Source organism: Callospermophilus lateralis, chromosome 19 (genome assembly GCF_048772815.1).
Source record: "Callospermophilus lateralis isolate mCalLat2 chromosome 19, mCalLat2.hap1, whole genome shotgun sequence".
NCBI lineage: Eukaryota > Metazoa > Chordata > Mammalia > Rodentia > Sciuridae > Callospermophilus > Callospermophilus lateralis.
The window spans coordinates 9,518,928-9,541,264 of NC_135323.1; the positions used below are offsets into that span (position 1 = coordinate 9,518,928).

At 44.0% G+C, this 22,337-nt stretch overlaps 1 protein-coding gene across 5 annotated transcripts in view; it reads right to left on the minus strand.

Moving 5' to 3' along the window:
* Window positions 1-518: 518 nt before the first annotated feature.
* Cpped1 (calcineurin like phosphoesterase domain containing 1) overlaps window positions 519-22,337 on the minus strand; it is a 97,656-nt gene continuing 75,837 nt past the window's right edge. For all 5 annotated transcript variants that reach the window (XM_076840538.2, XM_076840539.1, XM_076840535.2 and 2 more), the window contains one exon: window positions 519-2,752. In XM_076840538.2, coding sequence (XP_076696653.2) covers window positions 2,526-2,752 — 227 coding nt within the window. In that variant the 3' untranslated portion in view covers window positions 519-2,525. The remainder of the gene's footprint in view (window positions 2,753-22,337) is intronic.

The following is a 22,337-nucleotide window of genomic DNA, read 5'->3' on the forward strand; positions in this document are numbered from 1 at the left end:
AAATCACATTCATATCCAAACCAGAGTGAGAAATGAAGCTTTGCGGGATAGAGCACTTGCCACTGTGGAGGGTGCTATGCCCTGTGACCCATGATGGTTCACTTCTGTCCCCTTTGGCCAAATTCTCTGCCTGGAGCCATCCGTTCCTTGTTCAGGTTCTGCCACCCTAATCTGGTGTAACCAGAGAAGGGCTTCTGGGCCTGGTCTGAGCTCTGCAGATCCCAGCGTGAAATCCTAGGCCTCCAGCTGACGCTGGATTCTTGCCCAGGAAAGGTGGTCAGGGCCCTGAACGCAGTGGTGTGTGGCACGGCTGAGCAGGTGCCAACGGCTCGGCTGTGAAAAACATTCTCCAAGGAGAGGGTAGTGAAGGAGCGTGGGCTGCAGAGGTGGACTGCTTGCATTCTGGTCCTTCTGTTCCCACTGCTGAGCTGGTGGTCTGGGCCACACGCTCCACCCTTTTAACCAAAGCCCCCGAAACACATAAACACTCAGAACAACAGCACGCATGCTCGTCAAGCCTTTTATTATTTTTCACAGGACAAAGCATCTGTTTTTTTTCTTCTCACACAGTTCTTCCTTCATTTTTATATTCCAAGTGAATTCACAATCAATTATCTGATATGTGGACACATGTGCACCCATGGGGATACTTCCTGACTTCATGATGAACGTCTCACCACTGTGGGACTTGTGGTCTCATAACTTGAAAGATAGTGGGGATTTCACAGTACTCCTCTTACTTAGCATATATGCTTGGAGTGTTGTGAACCAGTTCTTCTACTTATCCAATTTTGGGGATGGGGATTTACCAAGCTGCACGTCCACTACTTTACATCATTGCCCATTACTTTACATCTTCCCCATTCAGCACATGGAACAGGACGGAGAATAAGACTACAGTCCATTGTGATCAGACTCTTCCCATTTTTCCTGGGGAGTCAAAGCCCCCTGTGTTTATAGTCTAAGAGTCCCCAGGTCCCAGGTCTGAAACAAGTGGCTTACTAGTTATGTCCCAGGTTGAACTCACCTTCTGACCTTCTATCCACATCTGTCGTAAAGAAAAATGAACACAAAACAAGAACGCAGCAAAACACTACAAGAGCATTCTAGTTTTGAACATTTTTCAATTTTCTTGTGCTGCATAACAATGAGCTATGGTGTGTCACCAATGTGTGGTATAATTAACTTTTCGTCTTTTGTTCCTTATGAATTTACATATCCAATTATCTTTCTATTTAATTTCTCACAGTTTTGCTACATTGACTAAAACTTTTTAACAGGAAAGTTTTTTAATTTAATGGACTTTGCAGTTCATGTGTAACCAGTCAGTTTTTAAAGTCAGTTCAGGACTGTTAAATGCTATTGCAGAATACTATAAAAGTTCCCTGGCAGAACTTGGAGTACCTGGCTATGTGTCTACAAGGACAACTGCTGAGAAAGAATATGTGGGTGAAAGTACACAGTGGTCAGGAGTAGTGCAAAGATGCAGCAGAGCAGATTATGTGAAAAGGATGCTCATTTTAGGTACCCCGGCTCTTTGGTCAAGGGTACTTGCCTGGGTACACTGAATCGAAGTCAGTGTCAATGTGGTGTGGCTGGACACACTGTTTTGGCTCCACCAGAATTTCTGGTTTGTTTCTTCTGAGATCTTTGCATCAATTTTTCTGTTGAGGCAGATATAATTAAGAGGTTCATTAATTGAGGGGCATTCCGGTCTCATGAAACACCCATCTGCAGACCCACCGCAGCACCGAGTGCGAATGTGGAGGAACACAAGGAGCTGTGGATGACCTCACATGCCTTGTGCTCGTCTTGTGGATGAGTTTCGTAAATGGCAATGTATGTGCAAAGGTGACTTCTGGAGCCACCAGGGAGGCCAACTCAAGTCCTGATGTGTATTGACTGTATTCTAGTTCTACTGTCAGCAATACCAGAAGTCTTAGAATTTAACAGTGAGAAGGGGTACTTGATTCCTTGTAAAATAAGTCTCCATGGCTCGTAATATGAGAAACAAAATAGCTATTTGTTTTGGAAGGAAGGGAAGGAGATGACCTTTGCTTTGCCTAGCATTTTGGGGAGTCATGACCACAATTTAATATAATCAGATGCAGTTTGTTCAAGGAATTATCAAAGATCACATGTGAATACCAAGTTGGGACTGAGGTCAATAGGTAAACATTGATCAGGCACTGCCAGAAACAATCTAATTCAAAAGCAGAGCTGAGAAATACACCATTAGGAGAGCTTACACAAACAGCCAGAGACAGTCTAGTGTCATAATAACTAAAAATTATTTCCAGGCTCCTTCTCTCCTTTTCAACAGAAGGCAGCTCTGTTTTAATATAATTTAGGATGGGCTCCCGCTCTCTGGTTTATGCCAAAGGATGTAAATTCACAACCCTGCCTGGTCCACTTTTACATTCCAGCAGGGGCTGACTTGTGTGCTGCTGCTGATTCTGGTAAAATCAAAACAAAATCAAAATATTTTAGAAGGGTAAGGTGGACAGACCACCAAGGGAGGCTCACTACTGCTTCATCAGCTTCATGAGATCGTCTTCTATTCCTTTCTCATTCAGCTCATCCAAACTGTAGTATCGGTGAACAATTTTCTCAGCGGTGACAACCACGACTCGGAGCCCATGGGTGTCTTTGCCCAGCTGGCATCCGATGGCAGATGATACCACCATGTCCAGGTTCTTGTAGGTGCCCCCGGCATTCCTGTGGTAGTGGCCTGAGAACACAGCTCTGACACCTGTAAGGAAGGAAACAGGACATTAGGGGGCCCAGGATTCCCATGTGGGTCATGGGTGGGGGGGGGCCGGTGTGTTATTCTGTGAACATTGTTACATTAAATGCATAACATTATTTTGTGTGTAATTAAGGAAACAGCCTATGTGACCTCCAGAATATTTTCAAGGATAATTCATACAAACAATGTATTATTAATAAGTTTATTGTAACTAGGACAAGAATGAAATGATGAGAGAAGAAAGATAAGGTGAGTGACTTTGCGAAGAGACAAAGGAGAGAAGAAAACCCAAGTTGATATCCCCATGACAGTGGCCATGTGTGCACAGCCATGGTGCTGACAGGCTGGTAGCTCAGTGGAGCGCATTGCCAAGCTTGTGTGAGGCCTGGGTTCAACGCCTGGCACTGCAAAGATAACGAAAACTTCAGAAAATGTTTATCATGTTCTAATCAAGAGAGCAGAACACACTCAATATTTGATGTCCCTCCTCTGCTCCAAACTTACAGCCATGATAGATGAAACCCAAGAAAACCAAAGGACATGAGTAGGCTCAGCAACACAGTAAATATCCATACAAAAAGGCAAGTATGAGTGAGACAAAAATGTGGCTGGAATTAAGCTCTTGAAGGTCAGAGGTGGAAAGCACCTTCTTGAGAAGGGGAATGACACAGGCCTTTGCTTGACACGGGCTAGTGGGGGAGCGCTGCTTACAGGAGATGGAAGGACCGGCCACTCAGGGATGGGGCAGTGGCATGCTGGGCAGTGCTCAGAAGCTGTGTGAGTGGGGAGACCTGTTAGCCAGGTCTGAGAATTTCCAGTGTAAATACTCCAGTCAAGGTTGTCAGGTTGCCAACTCGATGTCACTGAACTGGGGTGGGGAGGGACGGATGCTCAGCATCGCACCATTACAGTGTCTCCACCACACAGCTGCAGAAGCTGTAAACCACCCTGGCAGTGGAGACAAGTCATAGTAGCAAAAGAACTAGAGTGTACGATGAATTCTGAGTATTTATGACCTTTGCCTTTTAATCTACAAGTATCTCTCAATATCCATGGGGGCTTCGTTCAGGATCCCCCAGGGATACCAATATCCAGGATGCTCGAGTCCCTCACATGGAGCCACATGGTGTCTTTGTTTAATCAACGCACATCCTGCATAGTTTAAAGCATCTCCTGGTAACATGTAACACCTAGTACAGTGTAAATGTTATGTAAATAGTCATACTGTATTGTTTGTAGGAGAATGACAAGAGACAAATCTGTATATGTTCAGTATAGATGTAATTTTCCAAAAACTATTTTTTGATCTGTAGTTGGTTAAGTACAGAGGGCTAACTGTAATTTAATGGAGAAGTTAAATAATTTACTCTTAAAGTAAAAGCTGTTTAACAACCAGTTTGCAAAATCCCTTAAGCTCTAATAATCATGGGACTGGGGGTGTAGCTCAGTGGTTGAACACATGTTAGCATGGGTGATGCCCCAGGTTCAATCCCCCTCCCACATATAAAATTAACAATTGGTTCTAACAAGCTGGCAGGAAGTGACTGCAGCACACCATTGCACCAGGGCTCCTCACCACCTGAGGAAGGACAGACACAGATTCACATCTAGGAATGGACCCATGTGTCCCTGATATTACTCCACTTCCATTATGAGGCCTGTTCTGGGAAGGGGTCAGGAGAATGTGACCAAAACCACCAGACACGGAGATGTTAGTCAAGAGAGAATGAGAGAAAAACAAACAAATAAAACCAAAAACAACAACAACAGCAACAAAAGAATATCTAGTCCTCAAATTAAACCTGCAATAAAACATTCTATCACCTGTGAAGCAATCTCTTGCTAAACAAGACAATCCATAAACTCTTCCATCACGAACTTCAAATGAAATTAACTACATGAATCTGTCTGGAAAGTATTTAAAATCAATATGCTGATGTCCAAGAATCCTTAATGAAGGACTAATATCCATAAAAAGAAAATGTTATGAAACAAAACAGGAAAAACTGAATGAAAACAAGAGGCAATAAAAATTTTAAAATGGTGGACATAAAAGATATCCATTAAAAAATTTAAATAAAAACAACCCTCAATAAATGGGATAAATTACAGATTGGACACTAGTCAAAGGGGAAAATTAGTGAACCAAAATGGAGAATGGTGAAAATGAGCTAGAAGACAACAGAGAGACCCAGACACAAGCAATATGAAGAAGCTGTTCAAAGAACGTGAGGAGAGGAATGAGGTACCAACAGATGATTAAGAGGAATTGGAAAAAGGGAAAGGAGGGAAATAACAGTGAGAAGAATTTTAAAAAATAATACCAGAGAATTTTCCAGAAGGGAGGAACATGTGGGTCCTCAGATAAAAAGTACTAGGTAGGAGACATAAAAATTATTTCATATTGACATGTAATGTAGTAAAATTGTGGTATATCATCAAAGAGAAAAAAGAAAAACCTTAAGAAGATATTATGGTGAAAATGTTACACAGGAATGGCAGTTAGAGAGTAGCTACCTCGGCAATGACAGAATCAAGGAATAATACCTTCAAATTGCCCAGGGAAAATAACTATGAACCTAAAATTTCATATCTAACTTAACTATCATTTAAGTCTGAGGGCAAAATAAGGATATGTTTATAAATATAAAGACTAAGAGTTTAATACTCCCAAATCATCACTAAAAGAATTATTAAGAGATCTATTTCAGCAGAGGAAAGGATGAAGTATTAAAACACAAGGAGTTAATTCTAATAAAATATTTTGGCAAACTGAATTAACTACTGATTTTTAAAAAATCCCTATTTATTTAATATTAAAAGTGAAATTAAAAACTCAAACAACATGATCAAGATTTAAAGTTCAAAGGAAAATTAAAGGTATAAAGGATCCTCTTTGTTAGAAAATACTGAATAACTTGGTAGTATGTTAGAAAAATATGTATAGTCATATTCTTAAAAAAATATTTGTGCATAAGCAACCAAATTACCATACTAGGTAAATTGGCTAAATTGGTAAATTAGTAAATATGCTACATTTTTGTCAAAATTAGAAACTTTTGTGATTCAAAAAACATTACCAAGGAAAGGGAGAAAGGAAGAAAAGATGACCAAGGAATAGGAGAAACTATTTGCAAATCATAAGGGTCTAATATTCAGAAAATATGAAAAAGTCTTGCAACTTTAATGCTACAAAGACAATCCAATTAACAAATGGGCAGAGGATGTGAACAGACATTTCTCTAAAAAAAAAAAAATACAAATGGCCAATAGGCACAAGAAAAGACACTCAAGATACTTAATAAGGAAATCACAACCACAATGAGATAACCACTTTATATCCATTAGGATGCCTATAATAAAACCGATAGAAAGCAAGTATTCTCATGGCTTTGGAGAAAATTTGAACCCTTGTAAAATGCTTGTGGTAACGTAAGATGGCACAGCAATTGTGGAAAACACTCTGGCAATTCCTCAAAATATGAAGTATACAGTTGCCACAATCCAGTGTTTCACTCCTAGGTACGGACCCAAGAGAAATGAGAAAATACATTTATGCAAAAACTTGTACATAAGTTTATAGCAGCAGTGTTCATAATAGCTAAAAAGTGGAAGCAGACCACATGCCCACTAAATGATGATGGATAAACAAAAGTGATCTGCCTATACAATGGGACAGTATTTAGCTATCAAAAGAGATGAAGTACTGATGTCTGCTACAATGCCTGATACAATTCCAAGGAGGAACCTTGGAAACATCATGCTAAGTGAAAGAAGCCAGACATAAAAGGCCACAAAATACATGGTCCCATGTAAATGAAAGGTCCGGAATAGGCAAACGTATAGAGGCAGTAATTAGATCACTACTGCCAGAAGTGGAGGCAGTGGGGAATGACTGCTAATGAGTATAGAGTTTCTTTATGAAATTGTTAAAATGGCCTGCAATTAGAGAGTGGTGATGGTTACATAACCTTGTGAATGTACTAAAACCACTGAATTTAAAGGGTAAATTTTATAGCATATGGATTATAGCTCAATAAAAAATGCAGAAAAAATTTATGGGAGAGGAGGCTAAAATGACCCACGTGGTTATGGATTAGAGCTGGAAACATCAGTATAAATTCACGTTTGCCTGAAATCAATGCAGATGGCTGCACACAGAAACATTTATAGAAGTATATAAACTCAGGCCAGGATCCAGGATCCACTTCCTTGCTGTCTACGGAGACTGTGGGAAGTAAGGACACAGGGCGATGAGCATACTTAGTACACAGATCCTGGCAACTATAACCATTCCCCAATAAAAAGAACTCTGGACCCCTGACAGGACCAGGGCAGGAAACATGTGAGATGAGCCAGGCATCTTGCACTGCCATTAGCAAGGAAGTGCTCAAGACTCACACCCCACAATGCTGGGGTGTGTCAAAGGGACACAGCAATCAATGAAGGAGCCTCAAGTCTAGGCTTAACAATTTGAGCAACAAAATATATTAGTATTGAGTTTCGACCCAAAGTATTAAAAAATTCCACAAGTCCATGCTGACATGAATGACTGAATAAATAAGTGGGAGAAAGAAGAACAAATTTCCCATATGGAAAGGCAAATGTTTTATGTAGATACTCCTCACTCTGGGAGGAAAGCCTAGCTCCTCACCCCTTTGGAGTGGGCTATGTACTGACTTCCTTTCACAAAATACAAAGAGGGGGTTTTAAAAAAGTACCCATGGTGGAGAAGCTAGACGACACCCGTAGCACAGCTCACGGGGGTTCTGTGCACCCAGCAAGGCTGTGATGAAGTGGCACTCCACCTGTGGGTCCTCTTCCTGTAAGCCCATCACTCCACTCAAGTCACCAGAAACAGAAAATTCCAGAAGATAGACATCCTGTGAAACACCCGACCAAACCAAACCAACAGGGTCCTCCTCCAAACCATCAGAGTCACCATCGAATACAAGGAAGTCTGAGAAACCATGCCAGCAGAAGCCTAAGGAGAAATGATGACCAAATGTAATTTATCCAGGCTTTTAAAAATTAAAATTGAAAAATAGAACAACTTCAGATTTACATGAAAGTTACAAAGATAACACAGAAAATCCCAATCTCTCTCCCACCCTGTCTCCCCATTTATGAATATCTTGTGCTAGGGTGGTGCATGCTTTCCAGCAAACGAATCAACACGGAAGACATTAACTCAAGTCCATAAACGGATGTCCTTAGTTTTTTTCTCATGTTCTTTTTCTAATTCAGGATTGGAAGAATTTTCACAAGTTCCACTCTGTGGAACAAGAAAGCAGATAAGAGATTGAGAACGCTGGTTTAAAAAAAAAAAAAAAAAAGACAGAGAGACCAGGGAGAAAGAAAGGAGAAAAAAGGAGAGTGAGAGGAGAAAGAGAAAAAGGCGTGAGGCAAGTATGCTGAGCGGCTCGCAGCCCTTGCTCTGCGGTAGGAATTGGGAGACCTGAAACAGAGCTGTTGGGGCTGCAGCCACGTTTGCCAATTAGCAAGGCCGGGAGTCTCTCCTGAAGGCAGATGTAGATGTGTGGCGCTGAGGTGCAACCCTGAAGGTGCAGAGGAAGGTAACTCAGTTTCCCTACTTGGAAATAGCCAGGGTGGAGAGAAGGGCTGTCTACACTTACTAGACCGCAACCCACCGCAACCCACTCCAGGGGGCAAGGTGGCAACGCCGCTTCACATTTTACTATCTCCCCTTCATCCAGCAAAGTCACCTCAGTGGCAATTTATTCTTCAGACATTCCTCGAGAAGAGCCCCGAGGTGTGTGTCAGGTCTGTGGGCATAAACAGGACAACGTCCACTGTCTGCACAGCTCACTTAGGGGATACCGCTGAATGCTCACAGTCCCCTCTTACTCAAGGGGGTGTATCCCAAGACCCCCAGTGGGTACCTGAAACTGAGCTGTATACACAATAGGTTTTTCCCTCATGCCCAGCAGCGCTGCCATGAGTGCCAGAGCCACCATTTGTCCTTCCATGTTTTATGTCCTGGTGCCCCCTTTGCATCCTTGCACAAGGGTTATCTGAACATAAGCACTACAGTAGCATAACAGTTGAGCTTACAGCCAAGAAATCCACTAAGTGACTAATGTCAGGGTGGCATATGTAGTGTGGATACTGGAAAAAGGGACAATTCACATCCAGATTGGGACAGAGCAGAACAGTGCCAGACAAGATTTCATCATGCTACTCAGGACGGCAGGAAATTAAAACTTATAAATTGTTTATTCCTAGAATTTTCCATTTCATAATTCAGACTGCAGTTTACCACAGTAACTAAAAACTGTGGAAAGCAAAACTTCAGATAAGGAAAGAGATAGATTTACATGCACTGGCATTGCAAGGCACCAATGATATTATATATGAACAGCAAGCTGCAAAAAAAAAAAAGTGTTCCTATGTTTGCAAAATAAAGACAATGTCTACAGAAGAGGGTGCAGGCATGCATCTGTGCCTCCAGTGGGACAGGCAAGCCCAGCAAGGGGCACCACTCTCTGCCTTTATTACTTTAATGTTTACTGTGATGACAAGTTGATCAATGAGCAGGAGCAAAACATCGAGGAGACATGAACAAGATGGGGCAGCCCGAGGAACCAAGGAAAGGGGTCATGTAGGCACATTACTCTAGGGCCAGAGCTATGTGGTTCAAAAGCGCAGCTGGAACTGCTGGGCTGGGTGCCTGCTGAGTCCCTGCCACAGAAGGAGAACAGCTCCTGATTGCACAGGGTGTGTGTGTGTGTGTGTGTATGTAAACGACTGCTTCCTTGGTAGCCTTTCTGGGGTGTCAAAGCCTCAGGCCTGTGTTGTCTGAGGCCCCAATGGGATTGAGATGACACTTGCCTTGGGGAGCTGTGAGTGGCTGGATGGAAAACACTTAGCATTAGTAATTTTTTTGTATGCTAAATTATGCTTATGAAATTTGTCTCTTTATGCCTAACTCATAGTTGTAAACTGCACTATTTTGGAAAGAATGCCTGGCAATTTTGAAATACGTGCACATTAGCAGGAATTAGTGTCAAAAACTCATTTTAATTTCATGTTCACTGGCACTGATAGAGATGGAGCATTAGAGGTGACTGGTCAGGTGGCCAAAAATGGTCAGGGCAGAGCTCCCTGGATCTTGGACTGCTGCGCTGCTCTGCAGGAACATGCCCTGCCCTCTTCCTTTTAGGCTCACCACTTATTGTTAAGTCCTAAGACACAGACAATATGACCAGATGAGGATCCTCAGAGTAGCAAGCATGCCTGAGGAGGGCTGGGTCAAGTTGCTAGTATGTACCACAGGTATTCAGATCCTTCTGCCTCTTCACAGAAGAGATTTCTCCTTTCTACAATAAGGAACTAACATTTTGGGGTCCTGAATGAGAAATCAAGCAATGAACATGTGACAGGTTTACAAAGGAATGGTCAGGCTGAAGGCTGAAGTTGGTCTCAAAAGTTGGAAGATTGATACACCCGTTCTCCTGGACTCTGGTGCTACTTTCAAGGTTCTGGCATGTTCCTGGCTGGTCTAGTATAAACACAATTTTGTGTGGGGGAGTGAAGGAGCTGCTTCTTGGGTTGGAACCAATATCTGGTGATAGGAGTTTCTGGGTCTATCTCTAACCTTCTAGAAGCCCAGGAGTTTTGAACCTGAACATGTTCTCGTCTGGCTTCCATTACTCCTTATGGTCAGGTGCCAAGGCAGAGCAGACCATGAGTGGGCCTGGATGGAGCAGAGCAGCAGCCATATCCCGTGTCATGCAGGACATGAAATCCTTTCCAGCCTTCATCCCACTGCATCCTTCCAATGGACCTTGGTCTCAGGGCTCGTATCTGTACTATTTAGGTGAGAAAACTGAGGCCCACAGAAGCTCAGAAACCAACACGAAGCCACATAGCTAGCTCAGAACTTGGGCACCAGGATGTCGGAAGCCTTGCCCTTGTCTGGCAGTGCAGACTCAGGCTCTGTTCTGTTTTGGGACCTTGGATATATCTCTCACCTTGAAAGCTACTGTTTCCTGTCTCTTCGATGAATAATGACAATGCCTCTCAAGGGTGGCAGAGGTCTATAGGGGAGCAGGGACATGCTGACAACCCATCCTCCCCCAGGAGGCTTCTCAGGGCAGGACCAGCTTCTCACTGCTGGAGTAGGGCCCAGGTCCAGCCTGGCTCTGAGCTCTGCAACATGCAGGCTCTTGTCCAGGTTACACTCCTGTGACTTCCAGGCATAGGGACCTCGCTTTGTTAGGACGTTTCACCCACCTCAGCTTCCTACCAGCCTCTGAGAGAGAAGCACTGATTCATGACCAAATGGAGTCTGGAATGTGTTAATCAATCGTGGCCTCCCTGACGGGGACGGATTTTAGTGGTGTTTTCAGCAGTTGAGCAAAATTTCCATTTAGGCTGTTGATCGGTCGTCTGTGGCCGACACGCCTCTGTGGTTCCGTAATTGAGTATTACAGATAGATTGTCTTTGAATTATGAACTGCTGTAAGGAGATGACAAACATCTTAAATTACTGCCAGAAGAATTTCCTGCAAAGACAGCTGGTGTGTCCGCAGGGGATGGCTTTCTATGGCATCAGCTTCATATTTATTTCTTCATGGTATCATGTCAGGAAGACACCAAAAAGCCATTTTTAAGCCACCCTGATTCAAACTCACTTCAAACCAGTCAGAGGATTGGGATATCATCTCCGTATAATTTATTATTCTAATATCAGAAATTTGCTTAGTACAATTCTGATGTGAATAACTGACTTGGGCCTGAAAAATGTAAGCAAGTTCTAATTGGACACCTTTTATTTTTATCCAGCATCAGTACACATTTATGGAAATGTTATGTATCTTTACATTGCCAGCTACAGAAGTGAAAATTGTGTTGTAAATCATTAGTTGCACTCATTTATTCCGCCTCAGTTGTAAGGAAAAAGAATGTGACTCATTTAAAGAGAAAGAAAAAGAGAGTTTGGATGTGACCCTATAGAAAGTGGGTATAAATACTGTGGAGGGGAGTCTGTCTGCTCAGCAGGGAGCCAGGGGGTAGGCATGAGGCAATCCCGGCCAGCCGCCAGCAATGGCCATGAGGCAAGGGAGTGGCGGGTGATCTCAGTTTTGGGAGGCACAGGCTGCCAACATGAGATCTGGCTAAGCCCGGTTTGGCCTCATTAGGTGGGGTTCTTCACCATCTGGGGCTCTACATCTCAGCGTAAGCACTCTCATCAGAGTCTCCCTGCTATGTGCCTTTCCTGGAGCCCGACTGCCTGGGGCTAGGAGTGTGCAGGGAGGAAGGGCCCTTCCAGGTTCTCTGGGGAAGGCAGGAGGCTGTGTCTTCAGTGTTGAACCCCTTTCTGGTGCCAGGGTGAGTAAAGTGCAGCGAGACCCACCTTTCCCAGCAATCAAGAGCTCAAAGTTGGGCTGGGATGTGGCTCAGTGATTAAGAGCCCCTGTGGTCAGTCAGTGGGACTGCAAACTGGTGCGACCAATTTGGAAAGCAGTATGGAGATTCCTGGGAAAGCTGGGAATGGAATCACCATTTGACCCAGCCATTGCCCTTCTCGGACTATTCCCGGAAGACCTTAAAAGAGCGTACTACAGAGATACTGCCACATCGATGTTCATAGCAGCACAATTCACAATTGCTAGACTGTGGAACCAATCCAGATGCCCTTCAATAGATGAATGGATAAAGAAAATGTGGCATTTATACACCATGGAGTATTACACAGCACTAAAAAATGACAAAATCATGGAATTTGCAGGGAAAAGGATGGCATTAGAGCAGATTATGCTAAGTGAAGCTGGCCAATCCCTAAAAAACAAATGCCAAATGTCTTCTTTGATATAAGGAGAGCAACAAAGAACAGAGCAGGGAGAAAGAGCAGGAAGAAAAGATTAACATTAAACAGAGACATGAGGTGGGAGGGAAAGGGAGAGAAAAGTGAAATTGCATGGAAATGGAGGGAGACCCTCAATGTTATACAAAATTACATATAAGAGGTTGTGAGGGGAAGGGGAAAATAAACAAGGAGGGAAATGAATTACAGTAGATGGGGTAGAGGGAGAAGATGGGAGGGGACAGGAGGGGAGGGAACACCACGAGTGAAGCCGGAGTGTCAGGTGTGCTTCGGAAGCAGGGAGCCAAACCTGAACAGAGGCTCCTGCTGCCTGTCACAGCCAAGCACCCACACTCTCTCTAGCATTTCAATCCTCTGATGGACTCTCTGAGCACTTTCAAGGGGAGGAGAGTGAAAGTCTGCACATGGGATTCCAGTTTGGATTCTGGCTGGGCTAAAGGACAGGGGAGGCAGGGGCACAGAAAAAGGGAGGCCAGGGCCGCAGAGAGCTAAGACTGGCTGAAATGGAAATGACTTTAAAAAGTGCTGGGGCAGGTGTGTCCTCCTGCCTGCCCTGAGCACCAAGCATCTCAGCACTTCCGGTCCAGGCTTTCCCTGGTCTAAACCTCCCAGCTCCACATGTGTGTGCGCTTGAATGGGACCTTACAGACATTTCCATGAGACCTCTTTTGAGGGTCATTCCTCTTTTCAGGCTCTGTCTCAGCTATGAAACTCTGCCCTCTTCTACAGAGTGAACATGTGGAAAAAATGCAACCTTGTGGACACGGCTGTGAGCCACTTAAGCTTTACAAGAACAAGAGGAGGGCCAACGGTAGCAATGGAGAAAAGTATGCCATTAAAAATTTATGTTTGGTCCATCAAAGTTTAGCCCAAATTTCCAGATTCTTCAAAAAAAATGGAAGCTTCTCTGCATCTCAAAAATAAAAACAACAACAGAGTGACTTGTAATTTAGTTTATAAAACTATGGATGCCATTCCAACTGGGTGAGATGAGTGTATCTGCCATGCAAGGAATACTACTGAAAGAAAGACAAGGCAGTTCATTTATTCTACAAATGAGAGCAACTGCCTGAAGGTCAGATTTCTTTATTTACTTTAAATAAAGAGTGTCAAAATCCTACCGCTTAAAAAAATAACTTAAGAGCTGGAGTCTAGCTCAGTGGTAAGCACCTGCTTGGTGAGCACAAGGCCTATTGCTTGTGGTTCAATCCCTACTGTTGCCAGAAAATAAGGGGGGGAGGTGGTGGACTTTGATCCAATCCAACTATTTTGGCTATTATGGTTGCTTAGATCAGCTTGTCAACTCAGACAATAAGCGAAGTGGCTGGAATTTTGATCACCTTGGGGAAAATGCCTATTAAGAACCTTGTCTTCCAATCCATGAGCATGGTCTATCTTTCCACTTACTTAGGCCTTCTTTCATTATTTATCAGTGTTTTGTAGTTTTTAGGGTAGAGGGCTTTGACATTATTTGTTCTTCCTAAGATTTTATGTCTTTTGGTGCCACTGGAGACTCAATTGTTTTCACAATTTCTAGTAACAACTGTCTGCTGATAGCATATAAGAATACAATTGATTTTCACCTGTTAATCTTATACCTTGCTAAATCATTTATTAGTTCTTAATTTTTTACAGATTTCTGAGAAACTGTTACCCTTTGTTCTTTCACGACACTGGATAAATTTTCTGTCTTACTCTTAACACAGCCCTTTCATGTGGCTTACTAAGGTGGACACTGTTGGTGTCCCTGCCAGGCCCTCTGTGGAGGCTGGTGTAGCCACCCTCCTGCTGCTGGGAGGATTGGCTGCCATGGGCCCACAGCTGCCTTTTTCTCAGAAGCGCTCTCCTACTGAAGGGGATGGGGAGGCCACACCAATGACTAAATGACAGGCAAAAAGGCCAGTCCTCAAACAGTATAATGAATGACTCCACTCATAGGAAATGTCGAGAACAGGCAAACCATAGAGACACATTTCTAGAGCCAGAGAGAGAAGTTTGGGAGGAAACTGGAGAGTGACCACCAAAGAGTATAGGATTGCTTTATGAAGTAATGGAAATACTGTAAAATAGATCCTGGTGTTAATGTACAGCTCTGTAAATAGATTAAAAACCACTGAATTGTAAATTTTAGACAGATAAACTGAATGTGGTACCCAAATAAACCATCAAAAAGGAAGAGCAAAAATAATAGCTATCATTTATTGAAGACCTGCTATGGGCCAGTCTATATTATTTAAAATTCTTCCAACATTTCTAAAATGTTTTATTGTGCATGGGGTGGGGCTGGGGTCAGTCCTTGCCCTATTGTGGGACTACCTGTATGGTTTCATTAGTGTTCTAGAGCCCTGCGGATCAGGCTGCACTCATGTGCTGGTTAAGACCAAACTTCCTGTGCTTTTCCTCTGTCTTATTTCCTCACTCTCTGTCCCCGAGAGCCAACCAACCCCAATCCCTGTCTCTGGGTTTCCTGCTAGGGACCCCAACCTAACAGTTACTTTGGCTGGACCTCATGATATTTCATTATTCTAATGATAAGATGTAGAAAGATCCTAATGGGAGCCAAGTAACAAGACTGAGGGCTCCTTAGCCACCTGACTTCTCCACTGCCACATCCACTTTAAATATAACAAAGACCTGTGGCTGGAGCTACTTGCTCTTTCCATTATTGCTTTGCTGCCTTCAAAAGTAATGCATGTCTAGCATTGTGGTGACACACCTGTAACCCCAGAAATTCAGGAGGCTGAAGAAAGAGGCTCAAAAGTTTAAGGTCAGCTTGAGCAACTTAGCAAGACCCTTCTCAAAAAATAAAGTGCTGGTATTCAGTGGTAGAGCACCTCTTGCTTCAATCCCCAGTATCTTCTCTGAAAAAAAAAAAAGTAATGCGTATCTTAAGAGAGCAGATGAATAAACTATTGCAGTGTGAGTAAACACACTGCAGCCATGAAAAAGAACAAGGACAATGTACATACTGAGAGTGGAGTGATTTCTGAGATAAATGGTTAAATGAACCAAGTAAAGAAAGTATATTCATGTTGTGGGGTATGTTTTGTAAGAGAAATAAGAAGACACATGATGCACACAGCTTACCCTCAAACAGATCAGAAAAGGATAAACATGTAGACAGCAGCTGTCACAAACAAGGGTTGAAGCAGTTGGGGTCAAGTGTTAACAACAAGTAAACGTGGGTGAAGGGTACACATTTGTTCTATTCACTATCCACACTCTTGCAACTCTTCTGTAAACTTAAAAACATTTCTGAATAAAAAGTAGAGAAAAAACAATACAAGATTGCTAGAAATACAAGGAAATATTTGAAAATATAGAACATCAAATAAAAAATGGGAGAGGGAAGGAAATTGCTGGAAAGCCCTCTTCCCACTTGGGAGTTCAGGTGTCCTTCCCAGATACACTGTTAACATGTATATTCTAGATGATAAACACACATGCACCCCTGCAGTGGTACCCCACCAAGGATCTACACCAGGCTCACGTTCACTCCTCACACAGGAGTCCATTGGAGGAACTCTGAAATCCTGAAAACTATTTCTGCTGGGTAAAATCTAGATGGTTGGATGTCTTTCTGTATTTTGATAATAAATGCCCTAACCTGGGAGGGCAGGTGGTTTCAGAGCCTTTCAGCCCTCCAGGGACTGGCCAGGTGTAGGCGACCCACTCAGTGCTGCTCCCTGGTAAGCTTCAGGACCCTGGACAGAGACTGCTCCTGTCCCTAGGTGTGCTGAGGTCTGCAGCCCCTGCAGTGGGGTCCCAGGGAGGTCTCTGCTCTCTTCAGCACTAGACTCTCTAGGTGTTGGGGGATGCCCAGCTGACTGCTCTGCTGATGTATGACCTGCGGTGGGCTGGGGGGCACCATCTACTTCAGAAGCTGAGCCACTGAAGTCTTCACCATGACAGCACCTGGTGCTGTTGGGTTGGCCCTGCTGGAAGCCTGGGTCATGCCTCCCCTCTGGTGGGTGCTCCTCTTACACCCAAACATCTGGTCACCTCAGGCATCTGATCAGATGTCTGGCCCATATATGTGAAACATCTGGCTTGTCTAGATTTGCAGTTTCCTCTTGGGTCTCATCTCTCCCTCTCTCTTGCCACCTGTTTTGCTTCACTAGGAAGCAATGATCCAGTTATTGCCAGGACCTTCACTCAAGGCCAGCTCATCCTGTACAACCCAAAGAGAATCTTTTGTTTCATTTTAAGGATTTTTCTAACCTACAAAAAAAAAAGTCACATAAATCACACTTGTTTTACCTAATCTAAATATTACATGACAAAAGCCATATTTTAATTGAAACTAGAAGGCAGGGGAAGGGGATGACATACAATTCTTGGTGGCAGAGGAGTGGCCTAGATAATAGCCAGTCTGGAGCATTTCAGCTTAACTGGAATGAACTGGTTCTAGGGCAGAAGTTCCCAGAAAAGAATGAATGGAAGAGTTCATGGTCAGAACCATCACGCCAACCCTGGGGTAGCGAAGAGGGGGCCTGTTCCTGTCTATAACTGCCACATCACTGCAGCCACAGCCCGCTTATGATGCCCTTCAGAGCCATGCTCCCATGCTCCAGGGTAAACAGTAACTATTCTCAAGGCCCAGAGATGCCTGGCTGCCCAGTGTATCCATGGCCTGGGAGTGATCACAGCCTCGCATCCCTTTCCTGCCTGGTCTCCAGTATTAACCACAGTCCTCAGCCTGTGGTCCCAATGCCCCTTATTCCTTTTCTCCATGGGTGGCTATGCTCAGCTTTTTAGTTTATTTTCTCCCTTCCTGATGAGTTGGGCATTCAAAACCTGTGTGTGGAATATGCATGGAGGCTGTATTTTATTAATATTAATATTTGATTGCCAGAATAGCAAGGGCAGCCAGGTGGTAAGGGACACAGGCTTGATGCTTGGCTCTGCTGCTGCCAATCTATGTGGGCATCATGTGTACCTACACATCTCTGAGCCTCAGTGTCCTCATCTGGAAGACAGAGCGAGTGTCAACCACTCCAGGGCTGTGAGAAGATCAAGCGAGAATCGGTGATATGGCCGGGGTCACCCGGCAGGAAGCTGTGTGGTATGTACTCAGGCGGCACCCAATAATTATACTTCCCTCTCATCTTTCTCTGAGTATCTGATCAGAAGATCTTTTTTTTCATTTGCACAAATTACATCTTTCTTGCTATTCATAATTTCCTCTTTATTTTTAAAAGAAGATGGCAGGCTTGTGTGTGAGAAGGAGCGCGGGCGCACATTAAGGTTCAATCCAAAATGGACAATTTTCCAGATTTCCATTACCCGCTTCCCATGCCCTATCTTAAACACAGCTGTCAGGACAAGAGGCTCATTAAAAAGATTGTTTTGACTGATGGAATGCTCATGTATCAAATTGGAAATCCAGCCAAAAATACTCGAGGGAGGTAGACAGAGGTGGTGGCAAGCCGCAGAAGGGAACTGTTTTGCAGAATGTTAAAGATGAAATCTGCTGGGGAGAAGGTGCCTGCCTCTGCCTGGAGCCAGAGAGTCCAAGAAGGCACTGCTGCAGCCACTCAAATGTGAGCACCTTGGTCAGTCCATTTCTGTTTTAAAACTGGGCAAAGAGACATTCTCACCAGGTAATGAACCTTTAACACAGCAGCCAGGTGAGCTGGCTCTTCCCTACCTTGGGCCCCTGGGCCCCTCTCCATTCCAGCCCAGCCTTGATGGGCGGGCCCTCTTCCTCCATGAGTCCTTTACATGCAGGCCCCGCCCCCCCGCCCCGCCCGCCTCCACATGCTTCTTTTCTCACCTTCCCTCTCACTGCTGTCACCTCAGACACCTACTGATGACTACATCACCTCCCAGACTCAACTCTGTGGCATCAAGCACCTCTCTTCTGACATCCCTTTGAGTACTGCCAACTGAGCTTATGTCTTCCTCAGCGCTTGCCCCTCCTCCTGTGGGTTGAACTGACCATCACACACAGTGACTCAACCAGGGACAAGGGCTAGCCTAGACTCTCTCTCTTCTCCTGATCCATTTGTGCTGGGGTTGGTTTGTCTGTCTATCCTGTCTATCCCATTGTCCCTCTATCCTTTTGTCCTCTGCAGTCTTTGTGGGGCCTGGTTTCCTGCCCTGTGCCTTCCAGCCTGTAATCTTCTGTCTTCAGATGTGCCCGGATGACATTCAGCTCACAGTAGCTATGACGGATTAACCAAGCAAGGTTGATTTATTTATGCCATAAAAAGAAAGGAGGTGAGCCTTCCAGGAAGGGTGCTGGTCCAGGAATCCATCACAAATCCAGCTCCTTCTACATTTTTGCTTTGCATCCTTGGACTTCAGCTTTTATTCTCAGGAATGCAAAACCGCCATAGGACTTCCAGCATTGCATCTAGGCTCCAAGCAGGAAGAAGAGGAAAGGGCCACTCTGGGAATGATTTTGATTCGCTTTAACCCCCCCTCTTCTGCCTCTGTTGTCATTCCTTGTGTGATGACCAGAGCCATGGCAGTCACTGGAAAAGGTCTGGCCTTGGCAGAGAACCATGCCAGGAGGCAGATCAGGAGCTGGTGTAGTTCTGGGTGCTACCAATTACCTTGGACTTCTGTTTATGTGACAGGTCTCCTCATTCTCGAACAGGACCACTTGCAGTGTCCTATTTTGTGGAGTGCAAAGGAACCAATGTGACCTTTTGCTTATTAGAAGAGTGACTCTCCTTTTAGGGTGACCGACCATGCAGTTGTGAACACTATATTAACTGATCTTTGGAAGCTCTTACACACCAACAATTCTCCTATTGTCCAAGAGGTCTAGACGTTTCCTTGCTGAGGTAGGAATCAGTAAGGCTCTGGAAGTACTGCTTTGTCCATGACCTTAAAGTTATTTCTGCCTTCTGAAGAATCACCTTCCCAAGCACCTTGTGGATGTTCAACAGGACCAGATACAGACCCAAAGGCGGTATGTGGTCATTTTCCATCAGAGAATGAAGGAAACCAAGATGTGACCTCAAACCACACCTATTGTTAAGGTCTGTAAACAAGTCAGATTGGCACCTGTTATTTTGCCAGAGAAATGTTAAAGTCTGTAAACAAGTCTGGATGGCGCCTGGCAAAATGCCAGAGGGAGTGGTTTGTAAAGTAACAAAAGCGAGCCATTAAGTGTGGAGATTCCTGATTGGTTGACTGCTGTATCTAGTTTATGCTAATTAAGATAAGCTGTGCAAAATGTATAAATACCTCTGTTATCCTACAATAAAAGGCTTCCATTCCTGCTGCATCAACGTACACAAGTTATTCGTCACCCCCCGGATATTCTGCTGCAACTGGCCTGCGGCAACCTATGACAACTGGGAAGCAATTTGGAAGTGAGAAACAGACAACATGCATGAAGCAGAGTGTGCGTTTTCAAAACACCCCTAAATGTGTCAATGGAAAACAAAGAAAATCTTTCTCACTTTGACTTACACTGCAGCCTTTCTCTGTGGCTGAAAGAGACTACGCATAGAAGATGCTACGTGCATAAAAATTTCTAGAAGAATCAATGGCTCTTAATATTATCCAGAGTGTCAATGGCGATTGCTCTTGAGTACAGGGCCAGAGGTTGCTGAGCTGCTGCCACTTTTTTCTTCTGTGGCCTGAGTTAAGAACACCCCTTTCATTTCTATAGCTACTCCCCCCCCCCCCGCTTTTTGTACTGAGGATTGAACCCAGGGGTGCTTTCCAATGAGCTACGTCCCCAGCCCATTTTATTTTTTATTTTGAGATAGGGTCTCACTAAGTTGCTGAGGCTGGACTTGAACTTGCGATCCTCTTATAACAGCCTTCCTGGCTGCTGATATTATAGGTGTGTACCACCATACCAGGCTCTGCAAGGCCACATTTAGGTCTGGGTAAGCACCTATGTAATACCCACAATTTTCACTAAGATTTTCATAATCCTGCTTTTTACAGAAGCAGTTTGCTCATCCTTGACCCAGACTTCATTATAGGGATCCCTCTTATTACTCTTTTCATCTTCTAAAAAGTTTAAAAGATACAAATGAGTATAAAAAAAATAGCATAACATTCATAGTCCCATGACCCAAAGACAATGTGTGTTAAGATCTACTCTTACTGTTTAAAAAAAAGCAATGTTGAGATTACAGCCAAAGTCCCTTCACATTTAAGGCTAAGCCAGAACTTGGGCAAGAGGTTCAGCAGCTTTGCAAGGCTGAGAAGGGTGACTCTGTGATCCTGACCAGGAGATGGGAGACAAGTGCCCACCATGGTGCTCCAGTATGCAGGTGGATCAACCCCATCAACAAGGCTTGCTTTCTGCTGGGAACAGTTGTTCCATAGATAGATCAGTGGCCTTGGCCCAGAGGAGGCCAACCAGAAATCTGCTGGATTGACTGAATTTTAGGTGCCCCCAAAGCAGATGTCAAGGTAGTTTTGTGAAGACAGAGCCATGAGGTTGAGGCTGCTGTGAATTATAAAGTAAAGGAAGAAAAGAAGGAAGGAAGCATGAAATGACACTGTCCTGGGAGTCACCAAGGCCACAGATACCAGGTAAGGCTTACACTACGAGGAGCCACATGCCTATCACACAGGGAGCAAGCAAAGAACATTCCTGTCCCCACCATGGTTTATGGGGAAAGAAGCTTGAAAATCAAAAAAGGCTCTAAGACATCAGGAAGTCCTAATCCAGGATTCTGTCTGTCCCCTACTGATTGTCTCCAAGCTCCAGGACCCTGGGGGTTAGGCCCTTAATTTCCAAACGCAGAAAACAGGTACAATGAATCTGAAAACACCAAGAGGTCAATGTGACAGTAAGCAATGTACCTGATCCAAGTAGAGAGCTCCCAAGGGATGCCGGATCTAGCCAACAAGATATGACTCTAGATCTGGGGATAAAGCTCAGTTGGTAGAGTGCTTGCCTCACATGCACAAGGCCCTGAGTTCAATTCCTAGCACCACCAAAAAAAGCAAAGATATGATACTCAGTCTCGTGCAACCTGAGCAAGCCAACTTCTGGCCCTAGTTCCATAAAAACTGTGCAAACAGATGTAGGCACAAAGTGAAGTTTGTGGCAATAGCATTTATCACAAAAAAACAGGTGGAAATGGCCTAACTGTCCAATAATGGCCAAAGAGTTAAAGGAACACGGCATGTCATAGCAGTAGTTTGGGGAATGTTTTTTAATGACATGAGAGAATGTTTGTATGCCATCATCTTGTCTTTCACAATGCTCATACGAAATGGTGCTGGCTATATGAGAAGAAGGTAGTTCTCAATAACAAGAAAATGTGGATGAAAGGTTGCTCAGAAACCAGGCCACCTGAAACCTTCCCACCTGTGCAACCAGAGATGGCCTCTGCATGTGAAACCATGAAGTATGCTAAAGATGAAGCCCGTGAACGTGGCATGGTGTGTGAGTATGTGTGTGGGGTCATTGGTGAATAAGGTGCTGGCATAGTAAACACAAACTCAGATTCCTGAAGAGACCCTTAATGGAATCTGCAGATAGTCGTAATGCTGCTGTTTCCAGTGTCAAGCACGGACCGCTGTCCAAGACTTCTTCCCACGCAATTCAGGCAGGGAACAGGCAACACTTCTCTGTTCAGTCAGAGTTGGTGCACACCACAGTTAAGAGTCAATACTTTACAGACACGAGCTGGAATAATAAACTGGCTGTCGTAATTTTTCTCTTTCCTCAAGATTCCTTTAATCATTCCTTTAATGTTATGATTCCTTTAATCACCACTTTCTGGAGCCACAGTCCCCACCCTGTCAAGT